The 26,386-nt window shown below is 41.1% G+C and overlaps 1 protein-coding gene and 1 pseudogene across 1 annotated transcript in view; one reads left to right on the top strand and one right to left on the bottom strand.

Annotated features, from left to right (window-relative positions):
• The first annotated feature begins 510 nt into the window (after positions 1-510).
• The window catches only part of LOC150045756 (amyloid beta precursor like protein 2-like), a 42,619-nt gene continuing 16,743 nt past the window's right edge, over positions 511-26,386 (top strand). The window contains exon 1 of the mRNA XM_090319764.1: positions 511-754. Coding sequence (XP_090175890.1) covers positions 650-754 — 105 coding nt within the window. The 5' untranslated portion in view covers positions 511-649. The remainder of the gene's footprint in view (positions 755-26,386) is intronic.
• On the bottom strand, positions 22,580-23,061 carry LOC150045757 (peptidyl-prolyl cis-trans isomerase A pseudogene; annotated as a pseudogene).

Genomic DNA, 26,386 nt, shown 5'->3' with positions numbered 1-26,386 from the left:
CTGATTTGGGGATGGCCCTCAGCAAACTGTCCTAGACGCCCAAGAATTTATCTTGTTTTTAATAAGAGCCGCTTTCTATCCCCTGCCCTCCCCGAACCCCCAAAAGGGCGAGACCCAGAGGATTCAGAAAAAAGATATCCCGCAGGGGCGGGAGAACGGGGTGTGCTAGGATCTGGAGGCTGCAGGCGGGTGGCACCAGCGCCAATCTGACAGATAACTGCGCGTGTGCGTCCGCCCCCACGGTGCCGCGGCCCACCGCCCCTCCCGCGCGCACCCCGCGCCTGCCGACCGCGGGGTCCGGAGCGGGGTCGGCTGTGGCTGGGGGCGGGCCGGGAGGGCGGGCGCGCGGCCAGGCCGGCGGGCGGAGAAAGCTCTTCCATGTTCCGATTGGGTCTCAGCTGATCGGTGGGCGGTGTCTTGGGACAGTTCTACGAGCCGGCATTGGGCGCTCAGAAAGAGGGCGTGGTTTTGTGAAGTCAGTTCCGGTTGGTGTAAAACCCCCGGGGCGGCGGTGAACGGGCTTCAGATGCTTCTGGGTGGTGGTGGGAGCCGCTTCTCGGTCTTCGTGCGCGCGCGCGCGTGTGTGTTTGTGTGTGTGTGTGCGGTGGGTTGAGCTTCAGATCCCAGCCTTAGAGCGACCGGGCTTGGGATGGGGACCACTGGGACCGCGGCCGCTGCGGCCACGGGCAAACTCCTGATCCTGCTACTTCTCGGACTCACGGTGCCTGCTGCGGCTCTGGCGGGCTACATCGAGGTGAGGACCAGGCGGACGCCGGAGCGCCGTCTCCTCAGACCGCCGAGGGTGGGCGGCCTGTGCTCCGCGGGCTCTGCGGCCGGCGGGGCTGGGGGCGCGGCGCGGCGGGGTCCGGCGCTGCGGCTGGGCCGGCGCGCCCTCCCCCTCCCGCCCCTGCTTGGCGCAGTGCTTAGCGCTGGAGGTCGGGCTGCCTCCTCCGCCGCAGAGGCCAAATGAAAGGCGTCGGGGGCTGCGGGCTGTGATAGGGCGCGGGGGGGCGGCGGGCAGCCTCGGCCGGCCTCGGCTCCCAGTGTGCCCGCAGGCGCCGCCGCATCCCTCTGGGGACCCCGAGCCGCCCGGGCTCCCGCCCCGCCCTCCCCCGGGACAATGCTGCCCGGTGCGCGCTGCGGCCCCGCGGGCGTTCGGGGTGCTGCCAGCTCTCGTGGGGGGCACCGCCGGGACCCCCTCGCGGCCTCCCGCGGCGACAGGGCCTTGTTTCCCCGGCCTCCCACCTGCCGTCGGCAAGGTTGGCCAGGTGGGCCGGGGCTGTGTGTGGGGGATGCAGCTGGAGCTCCGACCCTCGGCGAGCCCGATCGTGGGGTGCCTGCCTCCCCGCCTGGGCCACGGCCGGGGCGGATGAACTAGGGAAGGGCATCTCCGGTGTTGGTTAGTCATTTTGGGGGGGGGGGCTGAACCAGGAGACCAGGTATCCCCCGAATCCGTTGTAAAAACTGCCTTCTCGGCCGTACTTTTTCGGCGTCTGTATATCTCTGCGGCGGTGACCCCCGGTAAACATCTTTGTGCCGCGGGGTGGCGAGGTGGCCCGGCGCCAGGGTGGTTGGCGGGAGTTCAGGCGGCCGGGAGAGGCTTGGGTGGCCGGGCGTCGGGCGCGGGATCCGGTTCTGCCGCGGTGGGCGCCGCGCTCTTCCTCGGGGGCTCCGGGAGACCTGGGTCGTTTATTTTAACCTGCCTCGTCGAAATAGTGCTTGGACTGTTGGCCAGGAATGTGTGCTTCGGGTGTAGTTTTATTTCTTGCGTCGATTCGCTATATTTAAAAATGACTGCTAGTGTGGAGCCAATTTTCAGGGAGACCAGAGTCTGGATTTGATTAAATAGCTATTGCCTGAGAACTTTACAATTAAAAAAAATAAATAAAACCCAGTTTGGAATGTGATCATATCTACAAAATGCACACAAATATTTCCACAGGTAAAATCTAATGAGGGGGGGGGGGGAAAACCCTCTCTGGTGAAACTCCATAAAAATCTTTGTATTCATCCTGCTTGAAGCTGAATGAGAGTGGGGGGTGGTGGAAGGGTTAAACTTTCAGTGGAAGTAGTTAATGTTTATATATGCGGGTTTTCAGACTTAAGATTATTTCAGGCTCCACACAGTGGGTAGGGCTGTATTTGTGATCCCTGATAAGATGTCCCTGGGACTGGAAGGGGAAAGAAGATTTTGGAAAAGGATATTCTGTGTTTGCTGGAACTTCATACCAAAGGTCAGACCTTACCTCACTTTCTAGTGAGGCACGGTTGATTCATAATAAAGGATATATTAGTTTTAAAGAATGTGGTAAAGCACATACCTACAGAAAACCAGTTCTGTTGAAGTCTGCTAAACAAAATAAGTAAACATTTCTGCAAACTGCTTTTAAGATGCTATCTTATGGTTAATGTCTGTTCTTTGAAAGTATGTTTTTGTCAAACTATTTTTCAAGAGGCTTTTTCTTTTAACTGGCAGAATTCACAGTATATAATTTAATTTTGTTTATTTGTTGTCAGGCAAAGGATTGCTTAAGCCTTAATTTAGATGAGAATGGCCTAAATCAGTATGTCTTTGGGAAGGCCCTTACTCAGATTAGTCAAAGGGATTCTGGTCAAATCTCTCAAGATGTATGGCACAGAATTACTGAGTGGAGGATCTATAGTGTTATTTGCTGTTGTCTAAATTAATTTCTTACACCTGTTTAAAGAGAAAACCCTATCTCTACTCAGGGTCACATCCTTCCCTCTCTCCAATCCAAGGTAAGTTCTTGTGTGCTTGTTCCCGTCTTGCAATCAGCAAGAACGTGTGTGCAGAAATCCTTCACCCTCCATAGTAGGTATTAGTCTTCTGAGTCGGAAGCTGAATTTGTTGTACTGCATCTGAAAGTAGGGGTGCTGTTTGTTTGCCAGTTTTCAGGAAACCCAAATTAAGTATGGCATCTGAGGCAAAAGGAGAGATGTCCTTTTGTTGGTATTTCTGAAAGGTGATATGGAGGTGTCTAATTGTACCTGAGAAGAATACCTTGGCAATGCTTCTCTCCTATGGGCCAGGCGCCAGTGGCTCATGCTTGTAATCCTACCTACTCAGGAAGCTGAGATCTGAGTATCGGGGTTCAAAGCCAGTAGCAGCCCCAAGTCCGAGCCCATGGGACTCCTCAGCCACCAGAAAACAGGAAGTGGCACTATGGCTCAAAGTAATAGAATGCCAGCCTTGTGCTGAAAAAGCTCAGGGACAGTGCCCAAGCCCCCACTGCTAAAAAGGAGGAAAAAAGTCTGTCAGTTATAGAATTAACTGAGTTTTAAAGATTTTATTTTTAAAAATTTATCTTGAAGTAGTTGTATAAAGGCTTTCATGTCCTACTTTGTAGAGGGAGGGAATTTGTTCTGTTCCCATCTAAAGCTGGGGTGTCTCACTGTAGCAATTAGCTATGGGTGTGGGGGGGGTTGTTGTGCTTGCTTGCTACCTGATGTCTTCATTTGTGCTGTGTTTTTGGTGCCAGTTGAACTCAGGATTTAGGTTTTGTCTCTGGCCTTTTATGCTCAAGGCCAGTGCTCTGCCACGTGTGTGTGTGTGTGTGTGTGTGTGTGTGTGTGTGTGTGTGTGTGTGTGTGTGTGTTCCTTTTCTTTTTGTAGTTTAGTGGAGATAAGAGTCTCAAGATTTTCTGCCCAGGCAGGCTTCAAACCTCAATTCTCAGAGCTCAGCCTCCTGAGTAACCAGTATTACAGGCATGAATCTCTGGCACCCGGTTCTTATTTAGTTTCAATTCACACGTTTACATTTAAAATCTGATCAATTAGAAAATTTTTACCTTTGAAACAACCTTTTTTTTTTTTTTTTTTTTGCCAGTCCTGGGCTTGAGCTCAGGGCCTGAGCACTTTCCTTGGACTTTCTCAAGGCTAGAGCTCTACCACTTGAGCCTCAGCACCACTTTTGGCTTTTTTTCTATATATGTGGTACTGAGGAATGGAGCCTGGGTCTTTGTGCATGCTAGTCAAGCACTCTACCACTAGGCCAAACTCCCGGTCCCCCCTCTCTCCCCCCCCATTTTTTTTAAAACCAGTCCTGGGCTTGAACTCAGGGCTTGGGCACTGTCCTTGAGTTTCTTTTGCTTAAGGCTACCACTCTACCACCTGAGCCACAGCACTACTTGGGGCTTTTTCTGTTTATGTGGTATTGAGGAATTGAACCCAGGGCTTCATACATATTTGGCAAGCACTTTTCCACAAAGCCACATTTCCAGCCAAAGCAACTGTTGTTTGAATCTGCTTTATATATGCATATATGTATTTTATGCTGGTACTGGAGCTTGAACTCAGGACTCTTCTCTCAGTTGGCTTTTTTGTTCAAGGCTGGCACTCTCCCACTTGAGCCCTACCTCCACTTGTATCTTTTTTGCTGGTAAATTGGAGATAAGAGTCTCAGACTTTTGTGCCTGCGTTGACTTTGAACTGAGTTCTTCAGATCTCCTAAGTAGCTAGAATTATAGGCATGATCCACCAGTGCCCAGCCTTGAAATCTACATAGGAAAATTTAGCTCCTGGGACTGGGAATGTGGCTTAGGTTAGCATTATGCCACTTGAGCCACAGTGCCAACCTTGAGCAAAAGAAGCTTAGGGGACAGTGCCCAAACCCTGAGTTCGAGCCCCAGGACTGGCCTGAAAAAGAAAGAAAGAAAATTTAGCTTCTGAAGTGAGATGTACTATAAAGTATAAAATACATTCTAGATTTTGAAGACTTAAAATAGAAAATTATAACAATTTTTTAGTATGTTATATATATGTATTTAAAGCCTTGTGCTCTACCATTTGAGCCACACTCCTAACCTAGACATCCTCATTTTTTTATATTGATTATAATGAAAAGATAATATTTTAGGACATTTGATGAAATATACGTGAAATCTTCCAGTTTCTTTATAAGTCTAACGTGCCTACTAGAACGTTTAATTGTACATATGTACTCACATTACATTTCTGCTTAACAGTACTGACTTCAAGTCTTATGTGTTAACAACAGTGAAATTAAAAAGAAATAGATGTCTATATGTTTCCCAATGAAGTCTAGCTAAAAGGTGGTCAAGCATGATCCTCAATGTTTTTTGTTTTTGTTTTTTAAATTAGGGTTAAAAAAAAGATTAAATGTTGGGACCAGGAGTGTGGTCTGGTGCCAGAATGCCTACCTAGTGTGCACGAAGCCTTGGGTTTGGTTCCTCAGTACCACATACACAGAAAAAGTCAGAAGCAGTGCTGTGGCTAAGTGTGCTAGACTTGAGAAAGCTCAAGGACAGTACCCAAGTCCTGACTTCTCATCCCAAGACTGCCTCCCCCCACACAAAAAAAGATTACATGTTAATTTTTCCCTGATATTTTCAGTTAATTTTCTTTATTTAGAGAGAACACTTGTAAATAATGCCAAATTTGTGCAGATAGTTCTAATAGCATTAACCCACACTCACCATTAACATTTCCCACATTCATGAATTGTTCTTACAGATTCAGGATGGCAGGGTTAGGGGAGATGTCACTCCATGTTACAGAGTCCTGGGCTCAATCCCCATTACCATGTGACAGATAAGTTGCTGTATCGTTTAGTCTCCAATAATTGTAATTTTTGCTATGCTATGAACATTATTCCCTTCACCCTGAAAGTTTAGTAAATTTCTGAAGAATAAAAGGTATTTTCTGGTAGAGCCACTAACCTTGAGCTGAAGAGCTCAGGGACAGGGCTCAGGCTGTGTTCAAGCCCCACAACTGACCAAAAAAAAAAAAAATAAAGCTATAATTTAAAAAATGTATTTTTTATACAACTTTGGTACAGTTCTAAGGATTTGTATGTGCGTGCATGCATGCGTGTGTGTATTTTAACGTTTGAACTCGTCTTTCTCGGCTTTTGTTTTTATTTTTCCCGTAAAAGTTAACTTTTTTTTTTTTTTTTTTTGACAGTCCTGGGCTTGAGCTCAGGGCCTGAGCATTGTCCTTGGACTTTCTCAAGGTTAGAGCTCTACCACTTGAGCCTCAGCACCAGTTCTGGCTTATTTTCTATGTATGTGGTACCAAGGAATGGAACCCGGGCCTTCGTGCATGCTAGGCAAGCACTTTAACCACTAGGCCAAACTCCCAGCCCCGACTTTTTTTTTTTTTAACCAGTTCAGGGCTACAACTCAGGGCTTGGGGCACTGTCCCTGAGCTTCTTTTGCTCCAAGGCTAGCATTCTACCTCTTAAGCAACAGTGCCACTTCCAGCTTTTTCTGTTTATGTGGAACTGAGAAATAGAACCTACAGTTTCATGCATGCTAGGCAAGCACTTTACCCCTAAGCCACATTCCCAGCTCCTTCAAAGTTGACATTCTACCACTTTAGCTAATCACTTCCTCTACTTACAGCTTTTTGCTAGTTAAGTGGAGATAAGATTCTCTGGAATTTGTTTGCCTGGGCTGGTTTTGAACCTTGAGCCTCAAGTCTTAGCTGAAAATTTAAAACATTAATAAAATATTGAGTTAAGCTTAAGAGTTCTGTCTTACATAAGCATGGATTTTTAATTCTTTTCAATGCCAGTATTGGGGCTTGAACTGCACCATTCTTTAATTTTTCATTCAAGACTGCCACTCTCTTGTCTTGAGCCACACCTCTATTTCAGGCTTTTTGCTGCTTAGCAGAGAGTGTTATAGAGTTTTCTTGCTTAGGCTGGCTTGGAAATGTTATTCTCAGATCTCCCCCGAGTAGCTGGGATTATTAGGTGTGAAGCACTGGCACCCAGCTATCTTGGCTATTTGTGAAACAAAGTTTTGAATAGTTGGCAGTAGTATATAATAGGTTATTTTTACCTTTTTTTTTTTTGGTGGTGATTAGGTTTGAACTTGCAAAGGCAAGTGTTCTTTTTAGACATACCTCCAACTTGGTTATCTATTTTTCCTAAATATAAAAATCATATATTTTGCTTACCTGATACTGTTTATGGAAAAGGGAGACACAATTTTGAAAGATAGTCTGTATTATTGACTCTCATTCTCAAGCTTTCTCATTTTTGTGTCAGAGATTCTGTCTCAAACTATACTCACAGTATAGCTCAGGCTAACTTTGAACTTGTGATCTTCTTGCTTCAATCTCCTGACAGTTAAGATTACAAGTGTGTGCTCCCATACCTGGATGCACTTTACTTTTTGGAATAACAGAAGAAAAAGTCTGTAGGTAGTTTACAGTCATGGTAAGAAATTTAAAAAATACAAACAAATGAAAGTTATGCCAGGGCTTAGAGTGAGACCTTGTGGTAGAATCCCTAGCCTGCACGAAGCCCTGGGATTGATTCCTTGGCACCACATATACAGAAAAAGCTAGGAGTGGTGCTGTGGCTCAAGAGGTAAAGCATTGCCTTGAGAAAGCCTAAGAATAGTGCCCAAGGTCTGAGTTAAAGACCCAGGACTGGCCAAAAAAAAGGAGGGGGTGTAAACATTTTCATGGTGTACCTCCTTCTATATATGTACAGAATTTTTAAAAATAGCACATCACATACTAAATTTAAAATGATATATACTGCCTGGTGCTCATGGCTCTTACCTGTAATCCTAGCTACTCAGGAGACTAATATCAGAGGATCATGGTTCAAAGTCAGCCCAGGCAGACAATTCTCAGAGACTCTTCCAATTAACCACTAAAAGTGGTAGAGCACTAGTCATGAGCAAAAGAACTCAGGGACAGCACCTAGACCCTGAGTTCACATACACACACACAAATAACATATACTGCATTTTGAAGTTGGTACTTACTATTTTGAATTGCCTTCAAATGAGCTATGGGGAAAAAAGTTCTCTTTTTCTAAGTGACAAAAGTTACAGGTAAATCTTTGTATAGTAATTACAGTTGCTGTGGAGGGGCCAGTTGAGAGAATTCTAAATTGCCAGTAATTCAATTTTGTGAGTTGTTCTTTAGTGTGATAAACTAGATTACTCTGAAACCTAATTGAATTTGGTGTACTGTACCTTGGTTTATGGCTTAAAATGGAAAGTTGATGGCGTAGCTTCATGAGATAGGAATAGGTTACAGTTCTTTGTATCTAGTACAGGTCATAATTACTTCTGCTATGGGTTTTTTGCTTTATTTTGCTGTGTGAGGGATTGAACCCTGGGCCATGCATATTAATGGTATAGAAGACCTCTACCAGTGAGCTATACTTATAGCTGATTTTTAATTAAGTCATGTAGATATAACTATTTTTTTTAATGAAAAGGTTAGAACACTCAATGGGTATTTCCTTGTCGTCTATAGAATTAACCTATTGTATAGTTCTGTGTTTTATACTAAATTGTAGCAGTAAACACAATATACGTTGTAGTACTGTTTAGAAAGTGCTCTCACATGTGATGCTAAGTTTCAGAGATTTCCCCTAGTGACTTTTAATAGGCAATAGGAGGAAAAACAAAACAAACTTGTAGCAACAGTCTGGTAAAGTAAGCATTCTTCCCTCACCTGAAAAGTGAGTCGGCCAAGGGGGAAGAGTTGAAGATCACATGACTTGACAAGGGCTCTTGTAAGTGCGTTGTTTTTCTGTTCTCTTTCATGGTGTTTTCTAATATTTACTGTTTGCCTGTAAAGTTCTCCTCACTCTTGTCTACATTATGTTACTCACTGTTAAAAAACTTGATAAGATAGGCACTGGTGGTTCATACCTATAATCCTAGTTAAACCAGGAGCTGAGATCTGAGGATCATGGTGTGAAGCCAGCCCATGCAGAAAAGTCCAGGAGACTCTTAACCTCCAATAAACTACTCAACAAAAGTTGGAAGTGAAGCTGTGGCTCAAGTGCTAGAGTGCTAGTCTTGAACAGACCTGGGCTCTGAGTTCAAGCCCCAGGACCTGTATTAAAAATAAACTTGACATGAAGAAGTGATGGTTGTTGCTCAAGTGGTAGAGAACCAGCCTTGCGTAGAAAATGCCAAGGGAGATTGGGGGGCACTGAGTTTAAGTTCTAGTACACATACATACACTAATATGAATATTTTCTTTAAAAGGAAGTATTTTCATGCCAATGATATTGTAAAACAATGTATCAAATGCAACAATGACAAGGTTATAACTACAGAGACTTTGCTATTTTATATTTTCTACTTTTTAAAAAAGACAAAACAGCTTTTTATGCTATGTTAATTGTTCAATAGTAAACTTGTCTATCATTGTATTCTGAGCCCCTTTCCCTCCTAAAAAAAAATTCTAGAGAGCTGGACAGTATGGCTTATGCCTGTAATCTCAACTACTTAGGAGGTAGAGATATGGAAAACTGAGATTCAAAGGCCAAATGTTAGCCAGACCTGTCTCAACCTAAAAGCCAAGCTGATCGGACAAAATTCAAGTTCCTAGTTTCAAGGCTTCAGTTTGATATATGTAACTGCATGCTCATCGATTGGTGCTTAAAGAGGCCATTCTTCATTGGTTGTAAGTTTTTTGTTTGTTTCTTTGTTTAGGCTAGGACTGGAGCTTCCACATACCGACTTTTGCTCTTGCTTGGCTTTGTCTTCTCAAATATCAGGGTTGTACAACTGGAACTACACCTCTCCTTCTGGCTTTGTGCTGGTCAATTGTTGATAACAGTGAACACTATTTATGCCTGGTCTGACTTTGAGCCAAGATCCTCAGGTCTTAAGTCTCCTGAGTAGCTATAGTTACAGTAGCTACAGGAGCCGCCAGAGCTCTGCTAGAAAAGCCTATTCTTACCAGTCATTCACATTGTTCTTTCAACATTTTGTTTTCTCAGATTGTTGAAGAATGGTAACTTCATGTATTAGTATTTGTGTCTAATTTACTGTTAAATATTTGTGCCAATACAGGGACTTTTGAGTTCACCAGAAGTTAATTTAACTCTTGACTTGAGAAAGAGATGTAGCATTCCCATTCATGTTTAAAAAAACAAAAACAAAAACAACGTGTTTAGGCTTTAATTAGGTATCATAGTTTTTCTATCAATATAGAGTGTTAATCATTTGGACATATATTATGATGATTTCAGAAAATGAGGGTGAGAGGATATTTGAACAGTAAAGACAGTAGCTTGAATTCAGGGCCTTAGTGTTATCCTTGAGCTTCTTTTGCTCAAGGCTAGCATTCTACCACTTGAGCCACTGTGCTACTTCCAGCTTTTTCTGAATAACTTTTTGGTGGCTCATGCTTGTAATCCTAGCTACTCAGGAGGTTGAGATCTGAAGTTCAGAGCCAGCCCCACACAAAAGTCTGAAAGACTTATCTCCAATTAACCACCAGAAAACTGGTAGTGGCACTGTGGCTCAAAGTGGTAGAGCACTAGCCTTGAGCTGAAGAGCTCGGGGATAGCGTCTAGGCCAAGTTCAAGCCCCATGACTGACCCCCCAAAAAAAGTTTTACTGACTTTTCTGCCTGGTCTGGCTTTGAACTGTGATTCTCAGATCTTAGCCTCCTGATTGCTAGGATATATAGGTATGAGCCACCAATGTCTGGAGAGCCTTTTACAATTTAAGAAAAGAAAAAGGTATGGGGCTGGGAGCATGGTCTAGTGGTAGAGTGCTTGCCTAGGATGCACAAAGTACCTTAGTACCACATACACAGAAAAAGCTGAAAGTGGTGCTGTGGTGCAGTTGGTCGAGTGCTAGCCTTGAGGAAGTGCAAGGACTGGGGAAAGAAAGGAAGGAAGGAAGAAAGAAAGAAAATAGTTTACTCTCGTAAACCAAACACTTATACAATCATCACCAAGGTCAAGAAAAAGAACTTGACTGGTATCTCCTTTCTCTTCTCCAGAAGTAATTATTGGCCTTACTTAAAGGAATTACTCTTTGCTTTTCTTTATAGTTTTGCCAATTAGGTTTCCTCACTTCCTGTTTTTTTAATTCTTTCAGATGAGATCATTCAGTGTGTATTCTTAAGTATTTGCTCTGTTTCACTAAGTCTTCCGGTCCTGGAGCATGAGCTCAAAGCCTGGGACTCATCCCTCTGCTTTTTGCTCAAGTCTAGTGTTCTACTATTGAGCCAAAGCTCTACTTTTGGTTTCTTGGTACTTGAGATAGGAGTCTCATGGACTCTCCTGCCCTGGGCTGGCTTCAAACTCTGCTCCTTACATGTTAACCTCTTGAGTAACTAGGATTACAGGTGTAAGCCACCAGTGTCCAGCCTGAACATGTTTTGGGGAGTTGTTAGTGTTGAATATAGCTGCAATTTGTTTCCATTGCTTTATTATGAGAAGAAATTACAACCTGTTCTGCCCTTAGATACTTGAGTTCTTTCCAGATAATGTTCGCTCTGTGGATTGCCTTTACACTGCTTTGGCTTTTCATTTTGGACACTGAGGATTGACCCCAGGGCCTTTAGTATACTACGCACATGCAATACTTAGAACTGCATTCCTAACCTCTTACTTGTACATACTGATAGATTATTATTGTTGTTGTTTTTAATTTTCATTATTATTATTTTGGTCTTTTGTGGGGCTTGAACTCTGGGCCTGAGCCCTGTCCCTAGGCTTCTGCCCTACTCCTTGAGCTACTTAATTTATTTAATCCAGTATTTAATCCATTTGCACTTAATGCCATTAATATTTTTGAGTTTTCTGGTCTAAATAGAAAATGAATTAATTTATTCATGCATTTGCGTATGAGTGTGTGTGTGTGCGTGTGCGCGCGCGTGTGCGCGCGTGTGTGTGCTGGTCCTGGAGTTTGAATTTAGGACCTCCCAATCATTTTGGCTCAAGGCTTGTGTCTGACACTTCAGGCTTTTTTGTTTTGACTTTTCTGTTTTTGTTTGTTTGTTTTGTAGTTAATTGGAGATTATTGTCTCAGGGACCTTTCCTGCCCCAGCTGGTTTTGAACTACAGTCTTTGGATCTCAGCCTACTGAACAGTTAGGATTACAGGCGTAAGCCACTGGCACCCAGCTATTCATGCATTTATTTATTTATTTTGCCAGTCCTGGGCTTGAGCTCAGGGCCTAAGCACTGTCCCTGGAGTTTCTCAAGGCTAGAGCTCTACCACTTGAGTCTCAGCACCACTTCCGGCTTTGTTTTTCTATGTATGTGGTACTGAGGAATTGAACCTGGGTCTTCGTGCATGCTAGGCAAGCACTCTACCACTAGGCCAACTCCTGGCCCCTATTCATGCATTTTTTTACAGCTTTGAAATTGAAATAATCCTGTCTGTTCTGTGCTGAGATTGCAGATATGAGCCACTCAGAGTCAACTTTTTAATTTTTGGTCAGTCATGGGGCTTGAATTTAGGGTTTGAATGATGTCCCTTAGCTTTTTTTTTTGTTGTTGTTGTGAGGCTTGAACCCTGGACCTGGGCTGTGTCCCTGAGCTTTTCAGCTCAAGGCTACTGCCCTATCTCTTGAGCCACAGTGCCACTTCTGGTTTTCTGGTGGTTAATTGGAGATAAGAGTCTCACAGGGACTTTGCTGCTTGGGCTAGCTTTTAACTATTATTGTCAGATCTCAGCCTCTTCAGTAGCTGGGATTACAGGTGTGAGCCACTCAACCTTTTTCTTTTTTCTTTTTTAATATTTATATGATAGGCCCACTGTGACTTTCTTTCAGAATTTTAGAGATCATATCCCATTCCAGATACTGAATGTTATAAATAACATTGGAGTCATTAGTGTCACTGCAGTTGTTACTCCATTGACGATGTAGAGTGTCTTTTTTCTGATTACTTTTGATCTTGTTGAATCTCATTTTCAGCAGTTTTTTTTTTTTTTTTTTTTTTTTTTTTGCCAGTCATGGGGCTTGAACTCAGGGCCTGAGCACTATTCTTGGGCTTTCTCATGGCTAGTGCTTTACCACTTGAGCCATAGTACCACATCCAGCTTTTTCTGTGTATGTGGTACCAAGGAATCGAACCTGGGTCTTTATGCATGCTAGGCAAGCACTTTACCACTAGGCCAAACTCCTGGCCAGTAGTTTTATTATTATGTACTTAATGTGTGAAGTGTGTGTGTGTGTGTGTGTGTGTGTGTGTGTGTGTGTGTGTGTGAATGTGTGAGCTTGTCAGTCCTGAGGCTTAAAATCAGGGTCTGGGCATTACCCTTGAGCTCTTTAAAATTTTACTTTTTTTTTCTTTTTCTGGAGATTGAACTTGGCCTGCACACTGTTCTTAGGCCTTCCTCAAGGCTAGAGCTCTACCACTTGAGCCACAGCACCACTTCTGGCTTTTTTATGTATGTGGTACTAAGGAATCGAACCTGGGTCTTTGTTCATAGTAGGTAAGCACTCTAGTACTAGGCCAAACTTCCAGCCTCCAAATTTAAGTTTTTTTGGTGCTTAATTAGAGGTAAAAGTCTCAGGGATTTTCCTGTCCTGCCTTATAAATTTCTTCAAACCATAATCCTCAGATCTTAGCCTCATGAGTAGCTGAAATTATAGGTGTAAGCCATCAGTGCCTGCTGTTAGGTATGAATGTTTAAATTTTATTCTGCTTTTGAAACTCGTTGAATCTGTACTTTGATTTCTTATATCAGTTTTAGAATGTTCCAAGAATGTTAAAATAACTAGTACTGGCTTTGCCAATTTTTTTTCTGTTTTTTTAGTTGTATATCAGACATTTTATTTTACGAATGCTTTATATTTCCAGGTTCACTGGTGTTTGCAATCAAATCTTAACCTTTATGTCTTTAAGCAACCTCCCTCAATCCCAGGCCCTTTCTCCTTTGTTCTTTGTGTATTGCCAATAGCACCAGTGAGATCTTCCAATCTTCTGACTTCCCCAAAGAAGTAAAGTTTCACTCATTTCTCTGGGCCTCTGTCCTTTCCTTGGTACTAATACTTGCTGTATTACCTTCACTTGTTTTCATACTTTAGTCTTCAAGAATGCATTTTACTCTAAGTAAATAACTGTTACTTTACTTTTATTTCCTTCTGCCTTTAAAATAGGTTCTCTTGTGTAGCCCAGGCTGGCCTTAGAACTCCTGATCCTCTGGCCTTCTCTGAGTAGTTTATTGGAGATAAGATATCACGGGGGTTTTTCTGCTTGGGCTTGATCCTAAGATCTCAGCCTCCTGAGTAGCTTGGATTATAGGTGTGAGCCACCAGCACCTAGCTCTGGTCCAGATTTTATTGTATTTAAACATGTGTTTCTAATATTTCTCTAATATAAACACTGTGCAGTAGCTTTTTAAAAATTCTTTTTAACTGTCCTCCAGATAAACATTTAAAAGTGCCTCTGGGCGTAACTGGCTCTGAAGTTGAAGGTTCTCCCTTTGTGAGCAAACTTACTTTTCTATCAAAGTGGACTGCTTAAAAATTCCTGCTTTGGTCTGATGTCTGGACCCTTGTTGATTATTCTAAGACAATATCAGCAAGTAACAAAAGGAAAAAAAGGAACTTCTTTGGGATAAGGAAGAATTTTTTTTTTAACCACCTGGCTGGAACTTAGCACCGAGGTGCTGTGCCTGAGCTCTTTTGCTCAAGCCACCATCAGAGTTCTAGCGATTAATTGGATGAGTCTCTTAGACTTTTCTTGGCTGGGCTGGTTTTGAACCATGATACTCAGATCTCAGCCTCCTGAGTTGCTAGGATAAGAATTACAGGTGTAAGCCACTGGAACCCAGCCAAGGAAGGGATTTTGTCTTAACTGGTTTTTCCTAGGTGGAATTAAGATACACTCCAGGTTGTTCAAGAAATAGCAAAGGGGATGGGTATGTTTTGAGTTTGCTGTGTACTATTTATCTTATTTCCAAGTCTTTTAATGGTCATTTTCTGTAACTATATCCTACCCTCTGCAGACTAGCAAATCATGAGCAGATTGAGAACCTCAGCTCAACCATTCTGAACTGAGGGACCAGGGGCCTTCTGGGTGCTTGCTTGCTAGGTGTTTGGTGGTTGATTTCACCCCCATCTTTAGCAGTAAATTTTGCTTTGCAGAGACAGTTCTTTGTTTTCATGTACCGTTGAGTATATTTATAGTTCATGTTAATTGGTTCTGTTGAAGATCTTCATGGTTATACTTGTAAACGTTCATAGAAGTGTGTGGAAGGCTTGTGATAGAACAAGTAACAGCAGAGCTGAAGGTGCTTTAGTTCCCAACATATTAAAGAAGCTTTTTATGTTGTTGGCAAAGTGATAGTCAGTACTTCTCATTATTTTGACATAATGCTAATTTATGTAGTTTACATCCAGATAGCTTAAGTTATATCAGCCACAAATAAAGATTCCCTAAATCCATAGATCTTTTTTTTCTGTTTATTAAAAGTGTTTTTTAATTGAGAGATTTCTTACATTTTCAGTAGCGTAATACATTTTTGTTAACTATAGGCTCATTGTTGTACAACAAATGTCTAGAATTTATCTTGTATAGATGAAACTTTTCACCTGTTAAGTATCAGCTTTCTTTTCCTCCCTCTCCTCCCTGGTAACTATACTCTGCTTCTATGAATTTGATTATTTTAGATAGCCCATGTTTGTTAGTGAGATCCTGAAGTATTCCTTTAATCTGTATGACTTGTTTGCATAATATTCTCTAGGGTTATTCATTTACTGATAGCAGGATTCCTACCTTTTTTTCCTCCTTGTCCTTTCCTATCAGTATCAGGATTTGAATTCTTGGCCTCATGCTTAATTACTCAGCTTGCTTGGCTGATGTGCTTACTACTTGAGATTGAGTCCCACAGACTGGTGCTGTGGCTGGATACAAAACTTCATACTCAGCCTATTGAGCAGCTAGGATTATGAGCTTGAGCCCTTAGTGCCTTTTTTGTTTAAGACAGGGTCTTAGTGGAGAGTCTTTAAGACAGAGTGGCATACAGGCCCACTGGTGGCTCACACCTGTAATCCTCACTAGTCTGAAGGCTGAAATCTGAGGATCAGGGTTTAAGCAGGCATGGGCAGCAAAGTCTAAGATTTTTTTATCTCCAGTTACCCCAGCAGAGGTAATAGAGCTGTAGCTCAAGTGGTAGAGTTCTATCTAGACTTGAGCAAAAGAGGGCAAAGACAGTGCTTAGGCCCTGAGTTTAAGCCCCAGGGTCAGTACCCACCCCTACCCCCACCCCTGCCAAGAAAAAAAAAAGACTGAATGAACATTATGCCATTTCATGTATTGACAGCTATGTCAAAAATTAGCTGGCCATACATAAGGTTTTTCCTGGACTGTCTGTTGTATGTGTCTGCCCTCCTCCTTGGTTTTTTTGAGATAGATGCTTTGTAGCCCAGGCTGGCCTAAAACTCTCAGGCCTCCTGTCTCAGTCTTTGGAGTTGTGGGATCACAGGCAGGCAGTATACTGCTTTGAATATTGCAATGAAGAAGTGTGAGTCTTCTACTTTTGTTCCTTGTGTCTCAGAATTGATAGATACTATATATGCAAATGAAATGTGATACCTTTTTCTGTTTCTGTAAAGTAAAAACTACTAGGATTCTGGTGGGGATTTCATCAACCTTTAGGTTGCTTTGAGTAGTATTTCCATCTTAACAATACTAATCTTCAAATGCCAGGATTCTTTTTGTTGTTGTTGTTTCATTTTGAGGATCAAACCTCTAGGGCCTTGTACATACTAAGCACACATCCTACTATTGAACTGTATCCCTAGTGTAGATGTCAAGATCTTTAAAGTTAATTATTGCAATAAAATTTATTGACAGGATGCAGTCTGGCTGTTGTCCTACCTTTCTTTCTTTCTTTCTTTCTTTTTTTCTTTCTTTCTTTCTTTCTTTCTTCACTGTCTCTGAGCAATTTTGCTCAAGGTTAGCACTCTGTCACTTCAAGCCATAGTGCCACTTCCTGTTTTCTGGTGGTTAATTGGAGTCTCACACTTTCCTGCCTTGACTGGCTTTGAACTGCCATCCCCAGATCCCAGGCTTCTGAGAAGCTAGGACTACAAGCATGAGCTACCTGTGCCCAACTACAATTAATTACACAACCTTATTTAGTGAGATACATAGTATATAATCTAAAGTTGAGGTAGAAAATTTACAGTTTTCAAACAGAATGTGGCTTGTCCCTCTTTTATTTTGTTGTCACTTCATTGTGTTTTAAATTCAGAATACATAGATCCATGTCTGAATAACACTGAGTTTTAACAGAAAAAATTTCTCTTCTGGCTTTGAAGAGATGGGAAGCCATGACAAAAGGGGCTCCTTTTAGTTCGTGAAAAGACCTACAGGAAGCTGACTGTGGGGTGCTACTATGGTCTTGTACCATATCTACTCCATTCCCAGTGTGGTGCATACAGACAGTTGAGTTTTCAACCCTTAACAAGGAAGAAAAGAGAAAACTAGTTTGAAATAATTTCTTGGAAGAAATATCTACAGTACTGTTACCTGCAAAAGATAATGTTCTAAGACCTCCAGAGAATCCCTGAATCCATAATAGCATGGCTTAGCTTATAGATTAGTATAAGAATAGTAAGAATAATAGAACAGTTGTAACTATATGCTGTAATTAGAGTTTTGCAGATGTAGTTTCTCAAAATAATTTGCTGAATTGCACTCACCTTATGATGATGAGTAGATATATAAAAGAACCATTTTGGTTTGGGTAGTAGAGTGATTGCTTAGCATGCACAAACCCCTGGTTCAATTCCTTCGTACCACATACACTGAAAAAGTTGGAAGTAGTGCTATGGCTCAAGAATTGAGAATGTTCAAGGTCAGTGACCAAGTCCTGAGTTCAAGCCCCAGGACTGGGGAGGAAAAGCATTTTATGTCTTTGGCATGCTCGAGTTACCAACATTGCTGGAGTACTGGAACAGTAGCACTGTGACACTGCAGCAATTTGACCAAACAGCATATATGATATGAATACAGTGAACAAAGGGATGTTGCACAACCAAGGTAATTTATTGAAATTTCTTTCATCATGGAACTCAGAATGGTATATAATTCAATACTTGTAAATTTTTTTATGTCAGGGATGGATAATCCATTTAACATGTTACATTATAATTAACAGTAGGTAACTGAAACCGTGGAGACTCAAGGTACTTCAGATAATAGGGAGTCATTATTATTACCAATGGCTTCCCTTCCTTCTTTGCTTTTTTTCTTTCAAGGGGGATTGAACCCAGGTCCTTGCATATGCTAGGCACATAGGCCTAGCTTATGTGCCAGAGCACATGGCACATAAGCACATACCATACCACTCAGCACCATGGTACATTTTAAGCAAACTAAAAATGATATTTCATACAGAATCTTTGCTTAGGCTATCTTCTATTCCCTTTCAACAGATTTTTGTTATTTTTGGCATGGTGTTTTCCTTATTACTAGCCCTTTCCCCTTCTCTTTCATAGTAGCTTAAAAAATATGTTATGTGAGGCTTTTTTAGCTAACTCAGAATCTACATTATTAAATATCTTTCTGGGATATTGTTTTGAAAGATTAATCTTGTCAACTGAATGCTGGTTAGCATTGTCTTAAAACAATAGGAATAATATTCAGGACAGATTAAAATCAGATTAAAATATTTTAAGTATTGCTTTTAAAAGATTAAATACAAAGCACAGGCCTACACTAAAAAGCTCTTAGTCAAACAGCCATTAGGTGTAGTGTTATGTCTAATGCATGTTTGTATCTCATGTGTAGAGGATGAACAAGCTGGCTCTTAAGAGTGGATGAATGAGGCATATTATAGATTGTATAGTGCCCGTACTGACTAGATAAATTAGAGGTAGGTTATTAGAGATTTTTAGTTTTCGTGTGTGTGTGTGTGTGTGTGTGTGTGTGTGTGTGTGTGTGTGTGTGTGGTGCTGAGTGTCGAAGTACTCCGGGGTGGAATTTTAGGATTATAAAACAGGGTGAAAACAGCTCTGAACAAAGCTTTAGGAATCATATTGGCTTTAGATTAATTAGCAACTATACTAGAACCTACAACTGAGTGTTAGTGCAAAATTACAAATAATAGTGTCTGTCCCAAATGAAATTGTTTGAAATCTGTCATGGTTGAAATTTACCATTCATAACACCCTTCCTGAGGAAGCTATGAACCACTGAAGCCAGAGGAAGGAAGTTTAAAAAAATAAGAGGAAACCAGAGGAATCCAAAAAAAAGAAGGGTGGGATTTTCAGGACAGATGACTTCAAGAGCAGAGAATAATCAGTTCAGATGAAGCTAGAAGTAGAAGGCTAGAATAAGGCTAGAATAACATCCTTTCTGTATGTGTACTGTGGGTATTTTGGACAATTTCATGGAGTTAACAAATCAGTACATGTAATACCTAGCAAGAAAAGAAGAGATACGATTATTTATTCTTTTTTTTTTTTTTTTTTTTTGCTAGTCCTGGGCTTGAGCTCAGGGCCTGAGCACAGTCCTTGGACTTTTTCAAGGTTAGAGCTCTACCACTTGAGCCTCAGCACCACTTCCGGATTTTTTCTATGTATGAGGTACCAAGGAATCGAACCCAGGCCTTCGTGCATGCTAGGCAAACACTTTAACCACTAGGCCAAACTCCCGGCCCCACGATTATTTATTCTTAGAGGGAATTTTCTGCTTAAGGAATTGTAACCACTGTATACTTGTATATGTAATAGAAATAAGGAGTATTGATTTGGCCAGCTGTATAGGTATAGATGGCTCTTAAGAGTTGGAGCCTTTTGAATAAAAAGACCATTTTTACATAGAAAGTTTGTTTATAATGTCTGGACTAAAAGATACAGAAATACTCAATGTAGTTTAAAATGTTGGTAAACAGCATCTGGAAGGCCTGTTGCAGCATGCTCCTGAGGAAAAACTGTGCTCCGTGGTTGGAGGACAACCTGTTAGTTTAGGGGCTGTGCTAGGATTTAGTAGCTTTTCAGACTGTGTGCATGGAGTCCTTTGGCAATGATGGACCTTTGAAAAATTGAGACATGATATCCTGACAAATGTTGTTCTCATTTGCTTTTTTTTTTTTTTTTTGAGTACCAAAATATGGCCACTTAATGTAGATGCAATTATGAAAGCAAAGTATTGACAAAAGAATATTTTTTGGAATTACAGAAAATAATATATACAGAGAGAGAGATTCTTCCAAAATAATAAAACTGAATTAATCTTTTTTTTTTTTTTTTGGCCAATCCTGGGCTTGAGCTCAGGGCCTGAACACTATCCTTGGACTTTTCTCAAGGCTAGAGCTCTACCACTTGAGCCTCAGCACCATTTCTGGCTTTTTTCTATGTATGTGGTACCAAGGAATCAAACCCGGGTCTTCGTGCACGCTAGGCAAGCACTCTACCCCTAGGCCAAACTCCCAGCCCTGAATTAATCTTGAGTTGCTAAAAGTATATTTACTACCTCATGCTATAAGAAATTCATTCTAAAGTTCTTAAAATTTACAGTTCACTTAACGTAAAAATGGATTTTGAACAGAATGAAGAAAGATCTTTACTAATTTTTATATACTTATAGAAAATCTAGTTTAAATGTTTTTTTTTTTTTTAAATTGGTGCTGGTCCTGAGATTTGAACTCGGCCTGAGTGCTGTCCCTGAGCTTGCACAAAGCCAGCACTCAACCACATGAGCCACAGCTCCACCTCCAACTTTGTAGTTTTATGAGTTTCACAGGCTTTCCTGCCTGAGCTGGATTTGAGCCACAATCTATAGAACTCAGCCTTCTAAGTAGCTAAGATTATAGGTGTGAGCCACTGGCACCTGGCCTCATTGGTGTGTTTTTTGGGTTTTTTTTGGTATGTAAGTGCCCATACAGTGTTTATCTAGAAATCACTATTGATTTTAGTATTGTCTTGAAAAAAACTAAGAATTCTGGCTTTAGAGAGCTGGTTACATTCAGATTGGTTAAAAGAAATGAAGCCTGGAATGTGTTCAGGGGCCGTAAGAAGGATGGGGTTATTAGTTTCTGCTCACTAGAGTTGAGTCTGAAGGGTGAGAACACACCTGCATAGGAGCTCTCCATTGTGGATGGAGAACCTGGAGGCTTGGTGCCTTGGCTTGGGATGTTGGAGTCCGGCAGAAGCTGCCCTGTGATAGACTGTCTAAGCCATGTAATCACTTTGAATCCTGGGAAAAGGAAGCCTAACTTATCTGACCAGAGGTGATTCATCGTGCTGGGTGGAGTCTGGGTTCTAGAGGGCAAGGACGGATGGGGTGGATCTGGTGGAGGATTTTTGCTTGTTTAAGAGAAGGGCACATGATGAATCCAAGTTCCATTGTGCTTTCCATCTTTCTACCTTTCCATGGCATAGAGGTATTCACACATGTTTAATCCTTATTTGTTTGTTTTTAACTTGAGTGTAGCTTCTCCTACTGTCCTTTATGCACTTATTTAGTAGGTGGCTTGAACCCAGAAAGGCTAATTAATGGCCATGCAGCAAAACAGTAAATATACTGACTTGTGGAGTACACTAGCTTTATTACTTAAAAAAAAATGCTGATAATTACAATAATGCACATGGGCACGAGTCCAAGACAGGGAGAATTATTGTCTGAAAGCAAATCTGTTACAGGCTGGTAAAGCAATGTATTTACTTTTAAATTTAAAATAGGATATAAATCATAGGAAAGATGTCTTTTGAGCCTGAAAAAGGTTGTGTACTGTCATTGTTTTTTCTTATTTTTACTATTTTAATGGGCATTAGAAGTTAAAGTAATTTGCTACATTGTTTGGTATCTGAATATTGTGAGCAAAACTCTTTTTTTCTGTGTTGCTTACAAGTTCCTGCTTTGTCCTAGAACTGCTTTGGGATAAGGAAGGGGTTTTGAAGCAGAAGGTTTTGTTTTAAACTGGTTTCTTTTCAAGATGGAATTAAGACACACCTCAGATTGTTCTAGAAATAGCATGGGGGAACAAATTAGAATTATTCCAAAATTACCTGAGTACTGTGAATTTTATCTCAAAGTTACCTTATGCAAATCCATTTTACCCTGATAAATGAGCCAATCTTGAGAACAGCTAATCTGAGTAGAGGGGCTAGTCCTGCTGCATTAGGGGTAGTGGGACAGCCTGCCTGCTCTGGGTGCTTGCCTTATGGATTTTTGGGTGATGGTGCTGCATGCACCCTCTGTAAAAGTCTTTTTTTTTTTAAATTATTATTATTTAATTCATTTTTTTTTTTTGCTAGTCCTGGGGCTTGAACTCAGGGCCTAAGCATTGTCCTTGAGCTTTCTCAAGGCTAGCACTCTGTTTTATCCACAGTACCATTTTCGACTTTTTCTGTGTATGTAATGACAAGGAATCAAACCCATGCATGCTAAGCAAGCACTCTACCACTAAAACATACTCTTAGCCCCCAACATTGAATTTTGCCTTGCTGAAACAGTTCTTTATTTTTGTGTCTCTAATGGTTCTTGGAGAGCTATGCTTTAGGAGAATAACTTTATAAACTGCCATTTGTGTTTAAAAGGATGACTTTCCTGTTTTCTCTGTAAAACTTACGTTGGCAAATTGTTGGTTTTTATTTACAAAAACTACAGGTTATTCATCTAAGAATTTCTCGCTTTCCTTTATTTTTTGTTGTTTAGTTTTTAATTCATAATCATAAACTTAACTGCAATCCAGCTAGACTTGGAGGGGAGTGAGGAAAACACGGCATCCAAAGAACTACAGTGAGAGCATAAAGAGTAGAGGATATTGCAAGCAGAAGGGGTGAAAGGGTACTCTCCTGAGCTACAGGAGTAGTCTGACAGTTAAAATAAACCAAGTCAAGAGCATTAGAGTCATTTGTAGTCGGTCATGGTAACTTTCTTGCTGGTCTTGCCATTCCCAGACCCAAAGCCCTGCATGGCTTCCACATCTTCCATGCCCTCTTTCACCTTTCCAAAGACCACATGCATGCTATCCAGCCAGTCAGTCTTGACAGTGTAGATGAAAAAATGGGAGCCATTTGTGTTTGGTCCAGCATTTGCCATGGACAAGATGCCAGGACCTGAATGTGTCAGGATGAAGTTCTCATCTTCAAATTTCTTTCTGTAGATGACTTGCCACTCAAGCCATTATGGCATGTGAAGTCACCACCCTGGCATAGGAATCCTAGAATAATCCTGTGAAAGCAGGAACCCTTACAGCCAAATCCTTTCTCTCCAGTGCTCAGAGCAGGAAAGTTTTCTGCTGTCTGTGGAACTTTGTCTGCTAATAGCTGGAAGCAGACATGACCCAAGGGCTTGCCGTTGGCAGCATTTAATTTGTTACTTTTCTGCATCACAAAAGTTTATAAGAGTTCAGTTTGTGGCATCCAAAGTTTAATTCTCAGAGAATAGTAGAACTATGAAGAGGTAGAAGAAACGGTTTAGAAGTCAGGGCAGTCATTTTCAAGAAAGATATTCTTCTTCATCACTCACTGACACCAGACTTGTCTTCACCATCCTGGAAATCAAACCCAGGGCCTCAATATGTGCAAGTCAAACGCTGTACTATTGAGTGACACACCAATCCCAACCTTCTTATATTTCTTGTTTTTCAGGATGCTACTCAAAACTTGCAGACCATAATAGTCCTTTTATTAGCAGAAAACCTTTGCTTAGTAAAAATTAATTCTAGAGCCTGGAACCAGTGGCTCATATCTATAATCCTAGCTATTCAGGAAGCTGAGATCTGAGGGTCTAGGTTTAAAGCCAGCCTGGGCTGAAAAGTCTCTTCTGCCCTTATCTCTTCTGGCAGAAAGCCAGAAGTGGAGATATGTATCAAGTGATAGAACACCAGCCTTGAGTAGAAAACTTATGGGACAGAGTTAAGCCCACCAAAAAAAAAATTCAGAATGTGAAATTGTGTTTTATTGATTAGTTTTCTTACCTTTTCTGAGCTATATTAAAGGAAAAGAGATCCAGTTGAATAAGTTTCAAATTTCAGATGCTTATGGTTTTTAACCTCTTGAAGTCAGTTATGTAGTGTTTCAGCCAAGCCTATCATGTTACTAAAATTCCTAAATTAAGTGTTTATTACTTTTTTAGTAAAGTAATCTGCCTAAAGAATAGAATATTTGGGCCAGGAGGTTGGCTTAGTGGTAGGGTGCTTGTCTAGCATGCACGAAGACCCGGGTTCGATTCCTCGGTACCACATACATAGAAAAAGCCAGAAGTGGAGCTGTGACTCAAGTGGTAGAGCTCTAGCCTTGAGGAAAGCCCAAGGACAGTGCATAGGACCTGAACTCCAGCCCAGGACTGGCAAAAAAAAAAAAAAAAAAAAAAAGAATATTTGGGGAAGTGACACTGTGGTTCAAGTGATAGAGTGCTAGCTTTGAGCTGCAGAGCTCAGGGACAGTGCCCAGGCTCACAGTTCAAGCCCCAGCAACTGGAGTGGGGGGAAAGAATAGATTATTTTGCCAGGTTCCAGGGGCTCACAGCTGTAGTCATGACTCCTCAGGAGGCTGAGATATAAGGATTATGGTTCAAAGCTATACCAGCCAAGAAAGCTTGTGAGATTTTTACCTACAACAAACCACAAAAGGCTGGAAGTAGACTCGAGTGGTAGAATACTAGCTTTGATCCTAAAAGCTCAGGCCCTGGGTAAAAACAGAATATTCTGAGAAGTGTAATTTTGATACAAGTACATGAACTACTCAAAATATGCTTTAAATGATTTAAATGCATATTAATAAATGATCACAGACTTATCATATTGGCCAGAAGGGTGCTTTATACTTTTTTGAGATTGTCAGATTTGTGCGTGGATATGCTGTAGAAACTTTCCATCATTTGTTACAGTTCTGTCATCTGTGAATCAATAAGAATGATTTGAAAAAAATGAATTTCATTATGAAGTTTTAATCAGTGAAATTTTGATGCACTTTCTAGGTTTTACCTAGCAGTCCTTTTACTCTTTTAAGGTTTAGGCAAATTCAGTCTTGTGCCTTTTAGATACCCTGCACATTCTGTTCAGTGAACCTAGTAAATAACTGCCTAATATTGGGCAGTTAGTTCAAAGATTAAGCACAACTTAATACCATTGAGATCATTTCATATGAATACTTTATCCTCCTAGCATGCCAAAGTATGATAAAAGCCTGCTGTGCTGTAGAATCATAGTGAAATATAAAGAAGCTTCTATGAAGACGCTCTTTCTTTATTAAGCTAAAATTGAGTAATGTTGCACCGAAGTAAAAACTATAGTGGAGCAGGTAAAATAACTTCTGTGAGGTTATTCCGCAGCTGGTGAATACGTGTAGGATATCCACCAGGAAAACAGGTTTAGAAAAATAATGTATCTTTTTTAATCACAGAAGTATCTCAGTAGTTATCAACTGCATATTCCTCTTGACCTCACTTCCGAGCCATCTGGAAGGTGGACCAGAGCCAGGATGTCTGCAAACTGGTGATTTTCTTTTAAATGGTGGACTACATTTACTTGATCATGTAAACATGGGGTGACTGAATTCCCACCAAATGAAATATGGAGCATTAGTGCAACTTTATCTTTTTCCAGATTTAGTAGATAAATAAGGAATGCATGCCTTTTAAAGACATTTCGTGCCATCCTGCATTTGGAAAGATGGCTGATCTTCCCTTGAGTGCCCCTCATTTAAGCATAGTTCTGTGTAATTGCAGTCAGAGAGAATTAAATCTTCAGGAGCCAGGCGGTGCACTTAGAGTGCTTCCATGCATTATTTTAATCTAATTCCCACAACAGGCCCGAGAGGAGTAAGTCTATTAGTAGCCCCTTTACACGTGGGTGTAAATTTAATGCCCCAGCATTGAGGTAGGAGCTCCTTCTGTGTGACAAGCCATGTTTGAAACTTTGTCATTTTAATAGAGGAATGAATCATGCTTTTCCTGCTTGAAAACCATGTCCTCAGTTACCATCTCTTGCCATGCATCTGAGGCATAGAGTGCAATGAGAAGACTGAGAGGTAATAGCCAAGGCAAATCCCTGGAGCTTCCTTACCCTCTGGAAACCAGTTTCTTAGACTTCCTGTTTTATAATGGCATTTAGGAAGAAACCTAGGAAGCAGTGAAAAACATTTGTGAGAATTTTAGTAAGCACTTCCTTTATAAAAGACTCTTAGCTCTCATCTCACACATAGTGAACGATAGATCTCTATTAAAATTATAGTGCTTGGATTATCACCAGTGTAATCCAGATGGATAAATTACTATGTTCCTATAAAAGCCTTAGAGACAAACTAAACCATTTTCAATTTAGGAAATGATATCTCATTTATACTTTAATATTTAATGCTCTAATGAAAGCAGGGGTCATTTGTATACATTATGGCCTCTGAAAATAATGCTTGACAGCTGGTGTACATCAGTGTAAGAATAATGGCCTTTAACACTTGGGAATTTTCCCCTGCAACTAATTTACCAGCTTCTAATTAGAATTAAGTTCAACTAAAGGATTTTTGTTTGGTGTAATAAAAACTCATTTTTTTTTAAAGAACAGATATTCTTCATATTGCCACTCAAACTAGAATACCTTTGACAAGAATCCTGCCGTGTTTTCAAGTAGTGGATTGACTCATTTGAAGCATGTTTTTTTTTTTAAAGCATTCAAAGCTTTGCTTCACTGATGCTGAACAAGATTTCAAACTG

The sequence above is a fragment of the Megascapheus bottae genome, chromosome 27 (genome assembly GCF_031878675.1).
Source record: "Megascapheus bottae isolate mThoBot1 chromosome 27, mThoBot2.hap1, whole genome shotgun sequence".
Lineage (NCBI taxonomy): Eukaryota > Metazoa > Chordata > Mammalia > Rodentia > Geomyidae > Megascapheus > Megascapheus bottae.
This window is presented reverse-complemented; position numbering and strand designations above follow the sequence as displayed.